The sequence below is a fragment of the Schistocerca americana genome, chromosome X, assembly GCF_021461395.2.
Source record: "Schistocerca americana isolate TAMUIC-IGC-003095 chromosome X, iqSchAmer2.1, whole genome shotgun sequence".
Taxonomy (NCBI): domain Eukaryota; kingdom Metazoa; phylum Arthropoda; class Insecta; order Orthoptera; family Acrididae; genus Schistocerca; species Schistocerca americana.
Window position 1 is genome coordinate 667,210,971 of NC_060130.1, and position 23,385 is coordinate 667,234,355.

Sequence of the window (23,385 nt, forward strand, 5' to 3'; positions counted from 1 at the left end):
GTTCTTAATGAAGTGGTAGGCAGAATAGTCACTGAAAGGACAAACTTTTATGTGTGTTCAAAGGTGTGTACATTAGTTTACATCAGTATAAAACAGCCTTTATACTGAAATAGAAATATAAGCAGAACAACTAAAACTGTGACAATACAAGGTTGATACAGATAATCTAAAAGCCCATGAAACATGAGATATGAACATGGTTTTAAAAAGCTGTACTTATTCATCCATACATGCCTCCCGAAGCAGCCTTGGTTGAGGGAAGTAAAAATTGGCAGAGTTGTGTTAAATGTCATATGGATCCCTACACTGTGTATGTTATTAACACAAAGGTAAGTGAAGAAACTTCACAAGCCAAGATCACGAAAAATGTATTTTATTGGATGACAAGTTTCAACACAACTATGCTGTTATCACCAGATCTTATGCTTTAAAATATTAAAACATATTGTCCATCAGTGCTGCAAGTCATTCCACATTGCATATATACTTCACAGTATCATGAAGATCACTTCAAAGTGGCATGTGTAGAAACACAAATGTCCATCACCAGTTGCTGGGGAACATGAACACTTACAATTTGCACAATAGAGTTATATTTATGTTTGTACGTAGTAATTTTACATTTGACATGCTGATTTGTAGTGATCTTCATGATACTGGAAAGTCACTCAAAAACTGATATTACTTGTGACCACTGTATTTACTAATTTTATACTGCCTTAAGCATTTCGGCCTCCAAACTGTCACACATGGATACAGAGTATCTGGTCTATATTATTTGATGACATCAGAGTGTAAACTTAGGTGACATCAAATAATGTAGACAAGATATTTTGTATTCATGCGTGACAGATTTTCATTTTACCTGAGAATGGGGTTAAGATATTTTGAGTCTTTGAGAGTGGCATAAGTCCGAAATGTGTAAGGTAGTATAAAATTAATAATTACAGTGGTCAAGACTAACAACAGTTTTTGAGTGCATTACAGAATGGCCGCAACATTTCACAAAGCATTTATGCATTTTGCTGCTGATACCGGGAAGCGTATATGCAATGTGAAATGACTGATGGACAATATGTTGTAATATTGTAAAGCATAAGATCTAATTATGGCAGCATAGCTCTGTCAAAACTGGTTATCCAATAAAATGTGTTTTTAGCCATGTCTGCTTGTGAAATTTTTTCAGTTACCATACACTGCAGATCGCCCCCATACTGTCAATTTCATGAATATATAATAATTATTAATACAACTCATGAAATTTGTGGCCCAGATGGAAGGAGAGAAACAGCACAGTGGTCAAAATGAAATATCTAAGAAATCAAACCAGAAACAGATACTACAGGTGCCTATCTAAGCTTTACTACATGCTTCATATGACTCCCACGAACCAAAGAGATAGTTTTTTCCACAGAAAGCTATCAAATGTTGTGAAATATACAGCATGTGCAAAAGAAATTTGATCATTAAGCATTCTGTCGGGTTGAGTTTGACATTTGTAGAGCTAATGGCTCCAGTAGACTAAGTGCGTTGTGGAGAATGTGCGTACTCTTTCTTGTATGATCTAATTAATGTCCACTTTTAGACAAATGTATGCTGTATGCAGCCCCATTCTTCAGTCACAAGTATTCATTAAACCTTACATCAAATGAACTACAAGTTTTTCCTGTATAATAATGATCACATTGGCCACAGTCAGTTCTGTATAGAATAGAATTACACACAACATAGAAAAGAAAAACAGATTTTCAGTGTCAGAGGTACACAGGACTGACTGTTGCCAATGTGACTATTATTATATAGACTAAAATGGCAGATACATTCGATGTAAGGTTTAAGGAACACTTGTGGCCACAGAATGGGTTCGCATTCAGCATACATTCGTAAAAGAGTATGCACATCTTTCGCAACATGCCAGAAAGGATATACCTTTGATCTACTGGAGGCATTAGAGATCTATAAATCTAAGAATCAGCCTTAATCAACAGATTTATTTTTCACATACTGCAAAGTTTGTCCTATTCAGTAGCTTTCTATGAAGAATTCTCCTCTTCTGTTCTTTTACCATTGGAGCTACATCGACTATGTAGTAATCCTTAGATAAACACCTGCAGTATCTGTTTCTGTCTTGACTGCTTAGACTTTATTGATAACTGTGCTGTTTCTCTCCTACCAGGGCTCCACATTTTATATGTTGTATTAGTGACATACATTATGTGAAATATTGTATGACATTTAATATAGCTTGTCCACTTTTCAATTCCCTCAACAGGGACTGCTTTGGGATGTGTGTATGGATAAGGTTTAAATAATGATGGTCCAATGAGTACAGCTTTCTAAAGCCATTTTTGTTACTCATGTCTCATAAGCTTTTGGATTATATGCTTGAACCTTATGTTGTCACAGTTTATACATTTTATTGCTTTTAGCCAATCTTCTTTTTGTATTTTTGAGTCTTAAGTTTCATATTATTGTAAAATAATGCATACAGCATTTAACACATGGAAATTTGTCTTTTCAGCTACTATTTTGTCTACCAAAATAGTGATTGGCCGACTACGATGTGTGGCAAATATCAGATGTTATATTTGATTGTCTGTTGTAATACAATTTAACGCATACTTTGTTTTATTCTACATATCTGATGAGCAGAGTGCAAGCTTATTGAAGCTCCAACAGTACTTTGCATGGTGGAGTTCACTCATTCATATTTTACAACTGTTTTACTTGTTTTATCAGAGCCTCAATCCATATATGTTCAATAGATATCCACGTGTTTTATATTAATGTTAACTAATGCATACAGTACTTATTGCATATGAAAGTTTGTTTTTTCAACTGCTATGTTGTCAATGGCATAGTACAAAATAATGTTTGACTGTAAAGCAAGGCAAATGTCATATGATTCTAGATAATTGTAATTTGTAATATATTTTTGTCATATTTTGTTTTATACTACAATTCTGATTGGCAGGTTAAAGAATATTGAGGATTTAACTGAACATTTCATGATCTTACCCATTTGTATTTCATAATTGTTTTATTTATTTTATCAGAGCTACAATCTGTTTATGATGAACTTTTTTTATAGTTACTACAAACAGTTGATATGTAAGACAGTGTTGATAAATATATTCTGTATGACAGCAGCCTCTCCATTCCATCATGCAACTCGTTGTCTCTCTCTGTTTGTCAAAGTATGTATTATCATGTTATGCATGTACATATGCCAACAGTATATTAGAATTTTTGCTTTAGGCTGGGTTAGTTCAACTACTGTTTTAAACAATGCCATGTTACTTTTTATATCTAATTTTTATTATTTATTACTTACATTAAATAAAGGCAGCCCCCATGTGTGTAATTATAATATTCTAGTGTCCTGATGAGTGCACTTATATTAACTTCATTAACACCTACTGAAACGGTTTTGAGTATTCGTTTATTCTATAAATGGCTGATGTACAATTAATATGTACTGCCACACAGTAGCAATATGTAGCATGCAATAAAGCAGGCATATCAGTCGCCAAAGCACAGCAGCCTAAGATGATTCATAGAGTCAACATGTCTGCCAGAACTGTGCATGTGGTACTTTCATGTTATAAAAGCACTACAATGCTTGTTTGGCTTATTTCTTTGGCTGTACTATTTTTATATCTGCTGGCTCAGAGTGATTAGAAAATTGTGTGTACCCAGGTATTTCATTGTCTTTTATGCTTAAATTTATTTCTGGTGCCTTGCTTTGTATATTTGGTGTACTTCGTACCACATGCCTATGTGTTGCATAGGTCTGAAGACCGTTGTGACTGATTGAAATTAATAACCTGATATAAAATTTTTGATGCATAACTGAAATAAATATTTAAATATGTGTTATAAATGTATTTCATTAGTATAGTTGGCTGTGCTACCAGTACAGTCTCATGAGTGTTACTTTTAAACAGACACATCACTGAATTTTGTAGACTGACACCCTACATTTCTCTAACCACTTGTTTATACCCAAGTATATTCTTTATTGAATCCTCACTCACACCATAATAATATAGAGTACTACTCCAGGGAATGGAATAAAGGTACTCATCCTACTTCTTCAGGGCGATAAACACTATCTTATGATAAGAGAAGCATGAGCTAAACTGCTTGTAAGGCAGCTGTATAGTTGTTCTCAACCCAAAGATTTTGGATTTATTTTTTGAGTGCTGAGGCAAGGTCCTATTGGGAATAGTTATATAGGGACCTAAAGTTTCATATAGAAGCTGGAAGATGAAATCAACAGGAAGTGATCAAAAAGTTCTTAGAGCTAATTACTTTGTCATTTAGCCAGTCCCACAGATTGCATATAAGGAGCTGAATACAGTGTGTTATTGTGGCTGAGTGGCAGTTTGCTTTCTTTTAGCCATTTTTATCGACCACAGAACATGCTATGGTTGTGTGTCTTTCATAGTGATACAGATAGCATGTGTGGTAAAATATTTCAGGGGTAAAATAGTCCACCACTCAGATTTCCAGATGGAGAATAATTGGGAGTGTTTTTTGTAACAGTGGAAAAAAATGCCACCTTGCGGGTTGGAATAAACTATTATATTCATTAATCAGGCAGTTAGATTGGAGACTTTGAAAAGAGAGATGGATAAGCAGAAGTTGGATATCGTGGGAATTAGTGAAGTGTAAGGGCAGGAAAGAAATTGCAGAAAGGTAGGAAATTAGGAAAATTGAATTAGATTGAATAAGTTGAAAGTACCAGAGGTTGTTGACAGTTTTGAAGGAGTCATTAGGTTGTAATTGACTTAATAGGAGAAAGGAATACAATAGAAGACAAATGAATAGTTTGGGAGTGAAGTATTGTAGGAAGAAGAGGCTCAAATAGTCAAAAAGACAAGGCCCAATAGAAATCCTTATTTAACAGATGAGATATGGTATTTAATTGGCAAAGGAATGAAATACAAACATGCAGTAAATGAAGCAGGCAAAAAGGAGTACAGGTGTTTCAAAAATAAGATGGTTAGAATTCGCAAAATGCCAAAACAAGAATAGCTACAAGAGAAATGCAAAACTGTATTCTAGGATCAGAATAACAATATGATTGGCAGCTAGTTGTTGACAGTGCAGCTGCCATTACAACCAGTGAGGGAACAAATTTGATCACACTATCTTTTCTATTCATTGTTGCCACAGTACTCGCACTGTCGTTAGTAGGGCACGTGAGTGTGAGTGCAAGTGCACTGAATGTGGGTAACTGCGTGCGTGTGTGTGCGTGTGTGTGCGTGCGTGTGTGGGTGTGCGCGCTCAAATCACCCACAAACTGCATCAGCCGGGCGGGGGTTGGCCACTAGAGACTGCCGGTAGGAAGTGTGCACATGGCATGGCCTCTGCCGCGCCATCTGCCTGCTGCCTGTGCCTATATATGAATAGAGCAATGCTGACTCAACCTCTTACATTTCTTGTCTGTATCGATCACACTAGTGTTCTGTGTCACGTGGAGTCCCTAGAGACTTAATGTTCAGAGGTTATGAATAAAGCCCTGTTTGTGTGACTTGGATCACTTTTATGTATTACTTGCTTACTACACAATTGGATCCCATCCTTGTTGCCAGTTGTGTAGTAACCAACTATACACAAAACCGATCCAAGTCATGCAAATGTGGGTTTATTCATAACTTCTGGACATTAAGTCACTCGGGGCTCCACAAGACACAAAACGCTTGTGTGTGCAATACACACAAGAAATAAAACAAGAGATTCATTTAGTCAGTGCTGGTCTGTGCATATACAGGTGTGGGCCACTGGTAGACGGAACGACACACCATACCATGTGCACGCTTCTTACAGGCGGCCTCTAATGGCCAGCTCACACTGATACAGTTGGCGACTGATTTGAGCACACATGCACAGCGACCCACACTCGACACATTCACACGCACTAGTAACGGGATACAGCAGATACGATTATTTCTTTCCACATCCTTTCCCAATCAGTGTTTGTACACCATCTCTAAGGACTGCATTGCCAACAGTACAGTAACCTTTAATCTTGATTTATTCATACTCACTATTATTATGCAGTGCAAATATTCAGTAAAAACACATGAATGTTACAAAGGTGCTGTATGTACATATAGACATTACTTTTGCAAACATAGCTTCCACCTTTGTAAGAATTGGTGACACACGCACTTTTTAGTTGTGTATATAATTTTTTCACATTGTGGTATTACAGTATATTTTTGGGATGGGGTGGGGGGGGGGGGGGCATGAAAGAAGTCACTTGCCATCTTTTCATTGACTACTTTGCTACTTGATTTTTTTCTAGTGCCACAATTTATCTAACTAATCTAGAAGATCCAATAATGTGAACTTTGTTTAAGCAGTGCCCCAGTATCCTAAGATCTTGTTTTATATTTGTGGCTGTTACAAATTCACCATCTTTCATTGAGGAGTTACGTATGTAGCGAATACTCTTTACTGTGATACGTATTGCACTACTTTGTGTACATTATTTGCATCTAGCTGGACCCACATTTGCTTTGTATCATAGTGTTGGGGAACTCCTTTGCTCTTCCAGTTTCCTTTATTGTATTTATTTCAAACTGTAGACAATGTTTAATATAATAGAGGGAAACATTCCACTTGGGAAAAATATATCTAAAAACAAAAATGATGTGACTTACCAAACGAAAGTGCTGGCAGGTCAATAGACACACAAACAAACACAAACATACACACAAAATTCAAGCTTTCGCAACAAACTGTTGCCTCATCAGGAAAGAGGGAAGGAGAGGGAAAGACGAAAGGATGTGGGTTTTAAGGGAGAGGGTAAGGAGTCATTCCAATCCCGGGAGCGGAAAGACTTACTTTAGGGGGAAAAAAGGACGGGTATACAATCGCGCGCGCTCGCACACACACACACACACACACACACACACACACACACACACACACACATATACAGATACAAGCAGACATATTTAAAGACAGAGTTTGGGCAGAGATGTCAGTCGAGGCGGAAGTGCAGAGGCAAAGATGTTGTTGAATGGCAGGTGAGGTATGAGTGGCGGCAACTTGAAATTAGCGGAGATTGAGGCCTGGTGGGTAATGGGAAGAGAGGATATATTGAAGAGCAAGTTCCCATCTCCGGAGTTCGGATAGGTTGGTGTTGGTGGGAAGTATCCAGATAACACGGACGGTGTAACACTGTGCGAAGATGTGCTGGCCGTGCACCATCCCCTCATCCCCTCAAATCCAGAACCTCCCACAGAAGAACCACAAAAGTGCCCCACTTGTTACAGGATACTTTCCGGGACTGGACCAGACTCTGAATGTGGCTCTCCAGCAGGGATACGACTTCCTCAAATCCTGCCCTGAAATGAGATCCATCCTTCATGAAATCCTCCCCACTCCACCAAGAGTGTCTTTCCGCCGTCCACCTAACCTTCGTAACCTGTTAGTTCATCCCTATGAAATCCCCAAACCACCTTCCCTACCCTCTGGCTCCTATCCTTGTAACCGCCCCCGGTGTAAAACCTGTCCCATGCACCCTCCCACCACCACCTACGCCAGTCCTGTAACCCGGAAGGAGTACACGATCAAAGGCAGAGCCACGTGTGAAAGCACCCACGTGATTTACCAACTGACCTGCCTACACTGTGATGCATTCTATGTGGGAATGACCAGCAACAAACTGTCCATTCGCATGAATGAATGGACACAGGCAGACAGTGTTTGTTGGTAATGAGGATCACCCTGTGGCTAAACATGCCTTGGTGCACGGCTAGCACATCTTGGCACAGTGTTACACCGTTTGGGTTATCTGGATACTTCCCACCAACACCAACCTATCCGAACTCCGGAGATGGGAACTTGCTCTTCAATATATCCTCTCTTCCCGTTACCCACCAGGCGTCAATCTCCGCTAATTTCAAGTTGCCGCCACTCATACCTCACCTGTCATTCAACAACATCTTTGCCTCTGCACTTCCGCCTCGACTGACATCTCTGCCCAAACTCTTTGTCTTTAAATATGTCTGCTTGTATCTGTGTGTGTGTGTGTGTGTGTGTGTGTGTGTGTGTGTGTGTGTGTGTGTGTGTGTACCCGTCCTTTTTTCCCCCTAAGGTAAGTCTTTCCGCTCCCGGGATTGGAATGACTCCTTACCCTCTCCCTTAAAACCCACATCCTTTCATCTTTCCCTCTCCTTCCCTCTTTCCTGATGAGGCAACAGTTTGTTGCGAAAGCTTGAATTTTGTGTGTATGTTTGTGTTTGTTTGTGTGTAGACAATGTTTGTTTTATGTGATGGTACGCAGAACATATTTTGAATTATTCATTAGCCAGTTAGACTTTTCATCACATTTTGTTGAAACAAAGATGGGGCATAGTGTAAAATACAGTTCCTGGCTATTGAGAACCCGATATTTCTTGAGGATGCATTCTCTAAATGTATCATGCTTCACACAAAGAACAGTAATTGAGAACTATTTGCTTAGGGACACTGCTTTTTTGTACATGAGTAATAATGTCACATTCGCATAATCGCAAGCTTTCCCCACAATCATATGCTAAAACTGATGAAAATAATTGGATCATCATTAATTGTTTTAATGAAAGTAATATGATCCTGGTTGATACTGTTCTGTTGATTGCTCACTTCACCTAATTTTGTAGTTGTGTGTATGTCGGTGTGAAGATATTCAGTATGTGCTAAGTTAGATTAGTTTTAACAGACATTTTGAGAGAAATAAAGAACTTTTATGTACATTATGGTAACTCCTACCATAGACATTAATACATTCGTAGAGTAATTGACTGTCCAAAGTATGTTTATGTATTTATAAAACTGGATATGTGATGACTAATAAAATGTTTATCCTAAAGTGTTCTAATCTTGATATTTCACAGATATTGAAAAAGCATGAATATTTTGGGAAGTTCGGGAAAATTCACAAAGTTGTTATTAACCAGAGCACTACATATGCAGGCTCTCAGGTAGGTGCAATTGCTAGATGTAAAACTGAATGAAGTGTTATCGATCAAGAAATATTTTGCTAATTTTCACAGCAGTGGTATTTGATGAATTATTTCAGTGATACATTTGTTTGTACAGAGGCAATTTTAATTAAAACACCTGAAGTCATAATTTTTTGTGTTTTAATAAAACACACAATGCATTTTGGACCCTGTGGATCCATCTTCAGGCATAAATTGTCTAATACAAAATTTACATTTGGTCTCGACTAAGGTGAAATGCATTTTCCTCGTGTGAGAAAGTTAGATCTTAGGTTTCATACTTCGTGAATCGAGTGCAGAAACAGTGGAAATAACAGAGAAAAATTTACTGAACACATAAGAAAAAACATTTTCAATCTTTCGAGTTCAGCATACATTGGTTTATTCATAGACCTACACTACTGGCCATTAAAATTGCTACACCAAGAAGAAATGCCGATGATAAACGGGTATTCATTGGACAAACATATTATACTAGAACTGACGTGTGATTCATTTTCACGCAATTTGGGTGCATAGATCCTGAGAAATCAGTACCCAGAACAACCACCTTTGGCCGTAATAACGGCCTTGATACACCTGGGCATTGAGTCAAACAGAGCTTGGATGGTGTGTACAGGTACAGCTGCCCATGCAGCTTCAACATGATACCACATTTCTTCAATAGTAGTGACTGGCGTATTGTGACGAGACAGTTGCTCGGCCACCATTGACCGGATGTTTTCAGTTGGTGAGAGATCCATAGAATTTGCTGGCCAGGGCAGCAGTCGAACATTTTCTGTATCCAGAAAGGCCCGTACAGGATCTGCAACATGCGGTTGTGCATTATCCTGCTGAAGTGTAGGGTTTCGCAGGGATTGAATGAAGTGTAGAGCCACGGGTCGTAACACATCTGAAATGTAACGTCCACTGTTCAAAGTGCCATCAGTGCGAACAAGAGGTGACTGATACGTGTAACCAATGGCACCCCAACCCATCACGCCAGGTGATACGCCAGTATGGCGATGACGAATACACGCTTCTAATGTGCCCTCACCGTGATGTCACCAAACTGGAGGCGACCATCATGATGCTGTAAACAGAACCTGGACTCCTCCAAAAAAATGACATTTTGCCATTCGTGCACCCAGGTTGTTGTTGAGTACACCATCACAGGCACTCCTGTCTGATGCAGTGTCGAGGGTAACCGCAGCCATGGTCTCAGAGCTGATAGTCCATGCTGTTGCTAACGTCATCAAACAGTTTGTGCAGATGGTTGTTGTCTTGCAAACATCCCCATCTGTTGACTCAGGGATTGAGATTTGGCTGCACGATCCGTTACAGCCATGTGGATAAGATGCCTGTCATCTCGACTGCTAGTGATATGAGGCCATTGGGATCCAGCATGGTGTTCCTTATTACCCTCCTGAACCCACCAATTCCACATTCTGCTAACAGTCGTTGGATCTCAAGCTACGCGAGCAGCAATGTCGCGATACGATAAACCGCAATTGCGATAGGCTACAATCTGACCTTTATCAAAGTCTGAAACGTGATGGTACGCATTTCTCCTCCTTACACGAGGCATCACAACAACGTTTCACCAGGCAACGCCGGTCAACTGCTGTTTGTGTATGAGAAAGTGGTTGGAAACTTTCCTCATGTGAGCATGTTGTATGTGTCACCACCGGCGCCAACCTTGTGTGAATGCTCTGAAAAGCTCATCATTTGCATATCACAGCATCTTCTTCCTGTCGGGTAGATTTCGCATCTGTAGCATGTCATATTTGTAGTGTAGCAATTTTAATGGCCAGTAGTGTACTATCATTGCACATCACTTCACTCAATACATACATTTGTTTACAACTGTTTAAATACATTTCACAGATGTAGTTTAATCTGATGTGATCAAAGATGAATTTTGTCACATAGTATCAGAAATATTAGATGTAAGAAGTTGTTATATTAAAGGAATAAATTTAAAATAAGTCTTTAAAACTGCTAAAATACCTATGGCTATTGAAATATGTTTGTTCATTTAACATAGATTCATGCTTTTTGATTTTGTGGTTGTATATTTCGAATATTGTAACAGATTTTGGATCTTGCCATTGGCTTCATTGTGTAGTATTACGAAATTGGTTTCTGTCTTGTTGATGCTGTCCAATAACTGATTTTTCTATGTAGTTGAGTCTGAAAGCATTTGTGTGTTCATGAAAATTTTGTCCTGTTTCTCTACATAGTAGGCAGGGAAACTGGGGCATGATACTTTATACACTCCATTTCTGTTGCATTTTTACTTCTCTGTTTTTGTGTTGTGGACTAATGTTATTTATTGTTAGTGGAAAATGCACTTGTTTTGTTGCTTTTTTATTTTATTTTTTTAAAGTTTCGAAGCTTTTTTGTGATGTGGGGCCTAGGTGTGGGATGCTGATAAATATTTTTTCTTCTTTCTTAGTGTGACACTTTGTAGTCTTATTTTTGCTTTGTGTGTCCGAATTATCAGTAGTTTTTGCTGTGTGTCCATTGTATATGGCAGTAGTTTTTGTTTTTTCCAATTCTGTCCTAAAGTCTGTTTCCTTCCAAGTCAAGTGAGTGTGCTCTGTGTAGCATGGTCCTAAAGGCAACATGTTAGTGTGCAATGGGATGGCATGATGAGTTTTCAATTGTTATATCTGTGTATCCTGTGTGTGTTTTTGTTGGAGGTTGATCATTTTGAGATCCAGGAAATTTATGCTTTTGTTGTCCTTATAATCTGCTGTAAATTTTTTACTTCTGCAGAAATAATTGAAAACTTCAAGTAGTTCCTCAATCTTACCCACCGAGCGAGGGGGCACAGTGGTTAGCACCTGGACTCACACGGGGTCAACGGTTCAATCCCGCATCCGGCCATCCTGATTTAGGTTTTTTGTGATTTCCCTAAATCACTCCAGGTAAATGTTGGAATAGTTCCTTTGAAAGGGCACGGCCAACTTCCTTCCTTGACCTTCCCTAATCCGATGAGACTGGTGACCTCGCTGTTTGATTTCCTCTCCCAAACAACCCAACCCTCAATCTTCCCTTTCTTGCCATCATATAGTTGCAATGCATCATGAACATGCTCCAGCAATATTCTATTTTACTTTTGAACCTTTTGATTTCTTAAAAAGAACTATTTTCCAGATAATTGAGAAATAGATCTGCCAGATAATGTGATACGCTACTACACAGAACACACACTTACACAGATATAACAACTGAGAACTCATCATGCCATCCCACTGCACAGAAACATGCTGCCTTCAGGACCATACTACATACAGCACACTCACTTTACTTAGACGAAAAGAGCCTCTAGGACAGAATTGGATACAATAAAAGTTTTGCGATATACAGTGGATGCACAGCCAAAACAACTGATAATTTGGACCTGCAAATACACAAAAGTAAGGCAACAAAGTGCAACAATTAGAAAGAAGAAAAAGTATTTGACAGCAATCCATTCCTAGACTACATATCACAATAAAATTGCTAACAACTTATTATTAGTTGAGAATGCAATTTTGTGTGTGTGTGTGTGTGTGTGTGTGTGTGTGTGAGAGAGAGAGAGAGAGAGAGAGAGAGAGAGAGAGAGAGAGACACACACACACACACACACACACACACACACACACAATTGCATTCTCCACTAATAATAAGTTCGGACACTTACTAGTCCACGGCATAAAAAAAGGAACCAATAGTTCAACATAAGTGTAGTGTATAAAGTATCACGCCCCATTTGTCCTACTACTATGTAGGGAAAACAGGCTGAAATTTTAAAACCCATTTCCAAGAACTCACAAATGCTTTGAGACTCAACCATTTTGAAAAATCAATTATTGCACAGCATATGCTAGAAACCAAACATGTGATATTCCAGGAGTGCTAATCTTACAAGTTTAGCAGGAGAACTTCTGTGAAGTTTGGAAGGTAGGAGACGAGGTGCTGGTGGAAGTAAAGCTGTGAGGATGGGCCTTGAGTCATGCTTTGGTAACTCAGTCAGTAGAGCACTTGTCAATGAAAGGCAAAGGTTCTGAGTTTGAGTCTTGGTCCAGCACACAGTTTTAATATGCCAGGAAGTTTCATCTCAATGCACACTCCACAGAAGATCGTGCATTTCATAGAAGATAGAAAACAGTTTGGTATTACTATACAGTGAAGCCAATGGTAAGATCCTAAATCTGTTACAACAGATCGAAGTATATTTCCACAAAATCAGAAAGCATGAATCTATGTTAAATGAACGAGCAGATTTTGGTAGCTATAGTTATTTAAGTAATTTTAAAGAGTTATTTAATCATTCCTTGCATGTATCGGCTTCTTAAAACTCAGATATGACACTATGTGGTAAAGTTTATCTTTGATCAGCTTAAACTATATCTTTGAAGTGTGTTTAAACAGTTGTAAACAAAGGTGTGCCTTGAGTGAAGTGATGTGCGATAAGTCTGAATAAACCAATGTATGCTGAACTCAAAAGGTTAAAAATGTTCTTCCTTGTATCCTCGGTACATTTTTCTCTGCATTTCCACTATTCATCACATATTTCCGTACTCAGTTAACGAAATACAAAACCTAATGTCTGACTTTCTCATACCAGGAAAATACATGTCCCCCAATCAAGATCAAATGTAAATTATGTATTAGATGATTTGTACCTGAAGATGGATCCATAGGGTCCAAAGCGCACCATGTAATTTAATAAGACACAAAAAAATTGTGACTGGAGGTATTTTTATTCAAATTTCCTGTGCTCCAGATGCAGTCACATTCACAAATGCAAAATATGGATAAAGTTAAAAAATATATATATCTGTGCACCAAGGAAAGTCAGAAGAAGATTATGATCACCTACTCACCAATATTTGCATAGCACCATGCACAACTCTGTCTGCATATATTTAGCTGAGTGTCCTTTTATATTTTCCCACAGTATGTGTATAATATGTGAAGATCTTAGTCAAGACAAGCATGGTCTACAAGTAATAGCTCACACTAGTTTGTCCGTAAAAGGTGAAATTAATGCCAGCTGCCTTTATCCCTAGCAGGGAGCCACATAATAGGCATGGCAATATGCTGTAGTGGTGTGCTAGTAAGAAGGCAGATGTGTGTCATGGTTACCACACAGAGGGAGAGGGCATATTTCATGGCATTGCCAGTGTGCTCTGTGTCTTTCCTAAGCCACACTTTCCACTCATTACCTACCCCAGTAACTATCAATTCTGGGATAAGCACCACATTGGGCAAGTGTATTTGCTTTTGACTGTCTTCCAGAAGGATTTATATCCTCAGAAAACTGTTGCTTTTGCTTCTTAAAGTAGGATTTGTCATTTTTGCTTTTCATTGCCCATAATGAACTCTACAATGGCCAAGTACCTAAACTGACATGAAAATCAATGCTAAATTTTGTACATGTAGCCCAAAGAGCTTGTGCTACAGACAGATGTGGCGGGATGACACTGTTGGCTGTAGTGCCACATGGTACCTCATGCCATTGCTCATTACCTGATCACCCGCCTTCTTATGTGCACAGTCAGGAGTGGTTGCGACCTGCAACCAATAAAATAATAATACAGTGGACATAGTGTGAGAACAAAGCTCACTTTCAATGACCAGTAAGTTAGATGCATTTTTGAATAATGGTGGTGTAACAGAATTTCATGTGATCAAACAATTGTTATGTCATCCACATGACATACTACTACTACATTGTTAAGTTATAGGATTGCCTTTGTATTACTTATAAGCACATCCGGAAATATTGCTTACATAATTTTCCTACACTATTTCAGCTACTTCTTTAATGACTTTATATATCCCCAGGTTAGAGACTAAAATTTGTTAGTGAACTTTCATGTTGTCTTCCTCTTCACAATGGTTTCTGTTGAACACTCATAAATTAGACATGCTTTCAGAGACATATGTCTGCACTTTTTGAAAAATGTTTTCATTGTCCACTTTGTTATGTATTACTCAATAAAGACAAGTGATCTTGATGAAGCCTGCCCTGCTCCTCTTGCTTGCCATCCTTTGTGAACAGAGGACATGGAGGTCAAGGTTCTTGAGTCTTCACTTTCAAAATCTTTGTATCTTGGAAGTTGCAGAAAAGCGATGAACCTGGAATTTTTATATTTTCATCCAATCATAGTGATGTTCAGTTTACTGTTGAACTGGAGTATTATAGTCAGCGTAATGTCTTATTATGAGAAATATACACTGACATATTGTCTAATGGAGAAACAGAATCTGATTACAACAATTAACAAATGTATTTATCTAATAACTATTCCACAATATTCTGTAAGCATAATACATTTAGGATGTTTATAGCTGTCATATGATATTTCATTGTTACACAAATTGTCACAACATGATTTTTCAAGGGCAGCAAAATACGATGTATACTGTATAACACCATGTCAGTATGTCTGATATAAATAGCTGCAGCAAAATTATTTACTACATTTTCATGAACCACATTACAACAGTTAACTGCCACATCAGAAAGTGGCTATAACCTTTGGTAACTGGTGGTATGTATGACCTACATTACTTTGTGTGATCATTACTAAATAAAAGCATAGGTAAATAATGAAAAACCTTTGGCTCATTTAATGCATTGTAAATATATTCACATTGAGATTTATGCTAGCATTCCTGTTTTCTTATTGATGCTTGCGAGGACCCAGGTAAGTAGAATCAACGACATTTATATTGCAGACAGTATAACATTAGACATATTTCACAAACAGTCCAGTTTTGGATAAAACTAATAAAATTCTTCCCCTCATATACTCAGTGTTGCAAAGAATGAATTTTGATAGTAATAAAAGGTTATATGATTTTCTGATCTAAAATTTATTTCTCTAATAACAGATGATTGAAAATAATCAGAATGCTGGATAAATTTTAGGTTAATGATGGCCATTGTTGGCCATTGCAATGATAATAACTTTGATTTTGAAATTGTATTTGTTACTGGAGTTAAATCTTTTAATCTTTTTGGGGCATATACAAGTTCTGTTCAGTGTGGGAGATGTGCTCAAAGTCAAGAAAACTGCCTGTGCATGATATCTGTTGAGTCTTCATCTTGTACATAGTGTTAGTCCAACACATGTTCACATTGGTTTTTCCGAAATGTTGCTTAAATGGTGAATACTGATATCCTCCATAGGGTGTTAAAATTACAATCCTTGCTCTGTAATACTATTTCCAGAGTTGATTGAGTTCTCAGATTAAGGCCAGATGGAGACTATACAGTTAACTTTGCATTGTCTGTAAACTATCATTGTTGCAGAAGAAATTGGAGATTCAGAAAGTATAGAGTGAAGGTTTGTACAGCAGTCACTCTTAATAAATCAGGAGCTATATAATGCACAGCCTGTTCTAGGTTCACAGTAGTGTTGTAAAACTGAGTGACATCTTCAGTAGATGGATTGGGTAGTAACAGAATAATAATGGTTTACAGAGTACATTCAGCAAGTGAAACTGCAGATGCCAACTAATGTATATGATGATAACAAGCAGACCAGTTATGAATAATTAAAGAAAAATAACAATTTAGTTGCTGTATATCCAACACTTAAACTTGTGTGTAAGCTGAGATTATGATCATTTTGTACTCTTACATTCTCTGCCACAAGAGATTTTAGATGAGGCAGGAGATGCAGCAACTCAGCCAGAACACCTGGTCAGTTCCTTGCAGGGGAAGAAAATCAGTCCCAGCAAAGTAACTGCTAAGACATGGTAACATGTCAGAGAATTAATGTTGTTTTTGGTCATGATTTACTAGTTATTCCTTTTGTCTTAACTGCTGCATCCTATAATATCAATGACTTGCCTCATATACTCATACCTATCCCTGCAATAATTTCCTTTCACCATCACGTCAATTACACTTTTCAGCACCAAGTCATGTTGTAATATGTGCTCAACCATTCTGTCACATCTGTTCATTATAGTATTTGCTAGGTATTGACTTGTTGCAAGAAATCTTCATTCTTTACTGATCAATGGATCTGTTCTGCAAGGGTTGCCTGTAACACTGTTTCAATGGCTTTTAGTTGTTTAATTTTTGTCTTCCCCATTGTCCATATTTTGTACGCATACAGATCTGTGCTCCAAACACAGCTTTCATGATTTATTTTGTGGCCTCAAAGTTTGTGTTGTTTGTTAACAGCTGTTTCTTTATGTAAGAAGTTTTTTCTCGTGGTACAATCTTGGCTGCAATTACTTTCTTGTATCATCATTCTTTCTCTTCTACTTCTGAGAGAGCTAATTTTGTTCACCTCTTAGAGTGTCTTTTGTCCATGTTTAATATTAGCTGTCTTTCATCTCCATCTGTTTCATTTTCTTTGTATTTGTGTGCATATTATAGCCATCAGTTAGACACACATTTCATTTCTGTTCACTTCCAGCAACTGCTGCTATACCATTACTGAATCATATTCTGCCGATTTTGTGTGACAAACAACTCTGACATAGAGCTGTTTTACTACTTTCATTACTTCTTCAGTATTCAGTTTGTCAGTGGTAACAATGAACAATCCTGCCTTACACCTTCCATTTTGCACCATAATATTTTGACAGCTTCCCTAGTTGGAGTCATGATTTCCTGTCAAGAAGGTCACAGTTCATAGCAATCGACGGAAAGCCATCGAATAAAACCGAAGTAATATCTGGTGTTCCCCAATGAGGTGTTTAAGCTTTCTGCTGGTCCTAATTTATATAAATGATTTAGGAGACGATCTGAACAGCCCTCTTAAACTGTTTGCATATGATGCTACAATTTACAATCTAGTAAAGTCATCAGAAGATTAAAACCAATTGAAAAGTGACTTAGGCCATATCTGTATGGTGCAAAAAGTGGCAGATGATTCTCAATTAGAAAAAGAGTGGGATCATCCACATGAGTACAAAAAGAAATCCACTAAATTCTGGTTACGTGATACATCACACAAATCTAAAGGCTGTCACTTCAACTAAGTACTTAGGAATTACAATTACAATTACAAACAACTTAAATTGGAAAAGTCACATAGATAATGTTGTGGGGAAAGCGAAGCAAAGACTGTGATAATTGGGAGAAGCCATAGATGATAGGATCACATATACTAAAGACACTGCCTGCACTAGTCTTGTCCACCCTTTGCTTGGCTACAGTATTACTGCACAGGGATCCTTACCAGAGAAGATTGACACAGGAGATAAAAAAATTACAAAGAAGGGCAGGTAATTTTGTATTATTGTGAAACAGGGTGGGAAGAGTGAGTTTTGATATTCATCATTAAAACAAAGGTGTATTTTGTTGTGGCCAGATCCATTTACAAAATTTCAGTCACCAACTTTGTCCTCTCAATGTGAGAATATTTATTTGATGACAACGCACATAGGAAGGACTGATCATCCAAGAGAAATCAGACTTTCATACAGAAAGATTTAAATGTTCATTTTTCCCAAGTGCTGTTCAAGCGTGAAATGGTAGAGGGAAAAGTATGGAGGTGGTTCGATGAACCCTCTGCAAGGCACTATAGTGCAAATTGCAAAGTACTTATTTAGATGTAGATGTTATTTAGGCATTGAGTGCAGATTTCATTGCCTGACACCTGTGAAAGATAATTCAGCATTTTTTGAAATGTCATGTAAAAAAAAAATGGCAGCTTGATTGCAAGCTTAAAAACTTGTAGTAAATTATCAGTTTAGTCAATAAAGCCTGAAAGATCATGAACAGATTTTCTTCTTATCTACTTCCAATTTTTCCTTCCATTCTTTGATAAAGTGCTATTGTGTGTGTGTTTGACATGTGTGATAACAGATTGATTGTTAAACAGTTTTTGCATCTGATCACTTTTGCTTTCTTTGGAAGTGTAATAATTACATTCTTTTCAAAATGTGATGGAACTTCCTCAGTTTCGTAAATTTTTTTCTTGAGCTTGTATAGTGTGTGACCCACTGTTAGTTTGAGGTCCATAACAGTTCCACTGGTAGTTCATCATTATCAGGACATTTATTCCTTCTGGTTTCAAAGTTTTTTGAAATTTGAAGATACAGATTGGATCTACTGTTGTCACCTTGATGCATTGTATCATCATTTCCAATCACACTCATTTCTTTTCGACATTTGTTATGGTTATAAAAGTATTTTCCCCGTTTTCTCCCATTATTTTCTGCTTCAATTACCCAATTAACTTTTCTATCTTTGGGCTATGTTCTCCATAAAGTAATTGTTTATTAGTATGTGCACAGTATTCATTTGAACATCTTACAATTATTTTTGAACTTTGTGATGCCTACCTTCCATACTTTTAGTAACTGATTAATTTCATTTCTAAGTGATCTGTATTGTTACTTTCATGTTCAACATTTTTGTCATTTATTTAATTCCAGTGTTTTATTTGTTATCCATGGCTGCCTTGTTTTGGTCTGTGTGAGTCTTTGCACTTATTCTGTTGCATTTATTATATATCTTGTAAAGTAAGCTCCATTGGTTTTCCACACTGAAAACTCTGTTACAATACTGTCAAGAGTTATGATTCGTTTAGCTTGTTGAGGTTAAAATATATTTTAACTGCTTTCTCTTTTATTTGAATTTCAAGTGGCATTCCATTAGTACAATGTTACTGTCACTATCGGTGCCAGCACATGGGTAAGTCTTCAAGCCCTGAATCTTTGGTTTACCAAAATATAATCAATCTGATAGCTTCCTAGATCCCCTGTCATTATCCATGAATACTTTGTTCTCAGCGGTTTCTCGAAAACTGGAATCAAAACAACTCACTCACACTTGGCATAGAATTGTATTAATTTTTCTCCCCTCTAATTCTGTTTGACCGAGTCTAACTCTCCAGTTATTATTGCTGATATTGATGTATCATTATTTCATTCAGTATGAATAAGCCTATAATCCTCTCAAGAAAGAAAACCTCTAGCCCTCACAAGTCACTGATTCTTAACATTTTAAAATTTTGTTTAGTGGGGGTTCATGGCCTCAACTATTTTTAGAATGAAAAAATGGTCCAGCTTCATTTTACGTAGTAATATATTGGTGGTACATGTGGATTGGAATATATTTTACTTCTTTGTATATGTGACACAAAAATAATATACCATTGCACATTGATACATCTATTAGCGGACACAAACAGAAAGATGACATCTTTTTGTTTGTGTTGGCTAATAGATGTAACCATGGACAATAATATATTAATTTTGTGTTACATGCACACAGAAGTAAAATATAATCCAGTCCACATGTACCACCAATATATTATTATGTAAAATGAAGCTGGAAGCTTAAGATACATACTTGAAAATGACCAAATGTCGAAATTGGCCAGTCACATAGATAATAAAAAAAGAAAGAATACAGCCCACCTGGACAATGTTTTCACTCTCGATTCTTAAAATATCTGTCTGCACCTTTTCCATTTATACCATTAGATTCTCTAGTTTCCCACACATTCAGTGTATCCGACCATGATTAGCGTTCTTCTTCTGTTTGGCAACTCTACACCATCTGGATACCCGTATGACTCGTCTATTTTATCTGTGGACTGTTTCACCCAGAACTAAGCCATCATTACAGTTTGAGCAAAGAAACTGCAAGTACGAGGGAAAGAAAATATGGTGGTTCCCCATTGTCTTCCACATTTCCACATTGCAATACTGTGGCCATTAGTCATCCCAACCACACCTAATGGAACCAAGCGAGTCAAAGCTACTCGGTCACGAAATGAGTATGTAAATAGTTGACAGAATGATGATTAGAAAATACATGAACAAAGAATCAAATAATTAATAAAGTATGATAGAGAGTATAGGAATAAATAACACATTACAGAGAAAAGTTCTCAACTATGGTGAGGAACTCTTGTACAGAATAGTAGTAGTGTGCCACAAGGAAAGCTTTCAAATAGGATTTGAGTACTTGGAGTTTCACTCAGTTTTTTGGTTTTGCTGGAAGCCTATTGAAAGTGCAACCCACTGAATAGTGCACACTTTCCTGTACAATGCTGAAGGAAGTTATCAAAGTATGCATTGTTTTTCTGTCTAGTGTTTCCTGAGTGATTGTTGCAGTTTCTCCTGAAAGTGTCACTGTTGTCAACAACGTTTCCCGTGATGCGATATTTGTACAGGGACGCAGAGTTAGAATTGTGACACATCTTAAAAACTGCCTATATGAAGTTCGCTAACTAACACTGCAGATCAGTGTGACCACCCATTTCTAGTTGAGTGCATGAATTACCTCAAAATGTGGCACCATACAAGATAATAAAGTGAAAGTAAGCAGATGAGCCTTGTGATTCAATGTCAAAGATAATGGAGATCTTTATTGTAGTGAAGATAGCAGTGTTCAGCCTCAGCACAAGATTGTGAACATAGTGCTTCCCAGAATGCCTTCCATCTATCCTCAGTCTTAGGGATTTAAAATGCTTGACTTGACTGACTGACTATCTTTGTACAATAAAATTTCACTATTGTTGTTGTTGTTGTTGAGTAAAGCTATCAAGTAATTATTTGTATTTCTCTATCTTTTTGACAAATTGATTCACATCCCTAAAATAAATATGCTTTTGTTTTGCTTTACAGGGTCCTAGTGCAAGTGCATATGTAACGTACCATAAAGCTGATGATGCCTTGAGGGCTATTCAGGCAGTTAACAACATTTCTGTAGATGGTAGGACTATAAAAACATCATTAGGCACTACAAAATACTGCTCTCACTTTATGAAGAATCAGCCATGCCCTAAACCAGACTGCATGTACCTTCACGATTTAGGTAATTTCTGAAATCAATGGACTGTTGTTATCTTATTACATACTCTTATCTTTCATGCTGCAGTGGTTGAGCAAGAGAACAAAAAAAATGGAATGAGAGATTTGTTGAAGTTGCTGTTTTAAAATCAGTCCTCATGTAATATGAGACACACAAAGCCTTGCACTTATAGTTCATTTTTTACCTTCAAACTCATCCTTGTGTGTTGTTCTCAAAAATGTGTATATATATTTTTGCAAGAGATGCAGAATGGGAAAGTGAGTACTCAATATTCTTATTATTCTTTTTTTATGGGAGGAATGTTGCATTCGTACATGCCTGTCCTCCAAGTCAGGAATTAGACTGACAGAAATATGTGACCGCAATTGCAGATATTAATTTTTATCTCAAATCTGTAACGTAACTATTTTTACACATTCCAACAATGCTGCATTTGTATTTCAGTTTGACTGTTGAAATTTGTTGTTGCACAGTTAGCTAGAAGAATCCTAATACAACATTTTATTAACTTGTTCAGGTTTTTGTGAATGCTTGTTGACATATTGCCTGTTTGTATTTATCTTGGGATCGTTAACCAACATCTGATTAATAATTTTTCTGATGTTTTGGTAGAAGTAGGGGCTTTCATTGTGAAAGGTTCACCCTCCATTACTGATAGTAGACTGGATCAGTAGTGGAAGGTGAACCTCTGACAGAGCCAGCTACTCCTGCTAGTGAAACATCAGAAACGTCACCTAGTAAATGTCAGCCAAAGAGCCTGAGGCAAAAGTGATACATCAGAAATATTTTACATTTGTAATGTTCCTTTTGTCTCTTATTACCAGAAAAAAAAATTATAATAATTGAATTCTGGAGCTACACTATGAGTTTCTTTATGAATGAAATATATAAAAAATATAATTGAGGAACTAAAGAGGCATCTATGTTGCACTGACAACACTGATAGGAAAGTATCTGTATATCCATCTTTTTAGAGATGGTTGCAGGACTCACCTGTCCAGTACAGAATGTCAAATTGAACACCTTTCAGCCGTCTAATTTCCAAACTGTTATTTTATTTGGCTGCGAGTTCTGGCAATTTACTACCCCATCTTCAGGTCCCCTGGCTGATGTGTAGGAAGATACCAACCTCGGTTCGTGTCAAAATAGGGGCCAGCATTCAAATACTGGTATCTGTAGATTTCTGTTTGATACAGTGATCACTTCAACTATCATCTACCTTCTGTCAGAAGATGATGATTGAAGTGATTGCTGTATCAAGCAGAAATCTACAGAAAACAGTATTTGAATGCTGGCCCCTGTTTTGACTGGAACTGAGGTTGGAATCTTCCTGCACATTGGTCATGGGGCCCGCAGATGGCGTAGTAAATTGCTGAATCTGGTAGCCAAATAAAATAACAGTTTGAAAATTAGATGGCCAAAAGCTGTTTGATTTCTGTAATGATAGGAAATGGTGATTCACGTCTAGATTAGAAACAGGTCAGAGTTTCACTTATTATCAATGGAGACATGTTTGGAAGTTTTCCTAATGATTAGATGTTAAGCTATTAATATGATGCAGTTGAGAGTAGGGACATAGAGGATGTTGCACATGTATTTCATTTCCTC

The 23,385-nt window shown here is 37.3% G+C and overlaps 1 protein-coding gene across 1 annotated transcript in view; it reads left to right on the plus strand.

Annotated features, from left to right (window-relative positions):
* LOC124556821 (myb-like protein Q) overlaps positions 1 to 23,385 on the plus strand; it is a 197,471-nt gene that overhangs the window by 22,354 nt on the left and 151,732 nt on the right. Inside the window, exons 4-5 of the mRNA XM_047130836.1 lie at positions 8,898 to 8,984; positions 21,591 to 21,780. Of these exons, the coding sequence (XP_046986792.1) occupies positions 8,898 to 8,984; positions 21,591 to 21,780 (277 nt within the window). The remainder of the gene's footprint in view (positions 1 to 8,897; positions 8,985 to 21,590; positions 21,781 to 23,385) is intronic.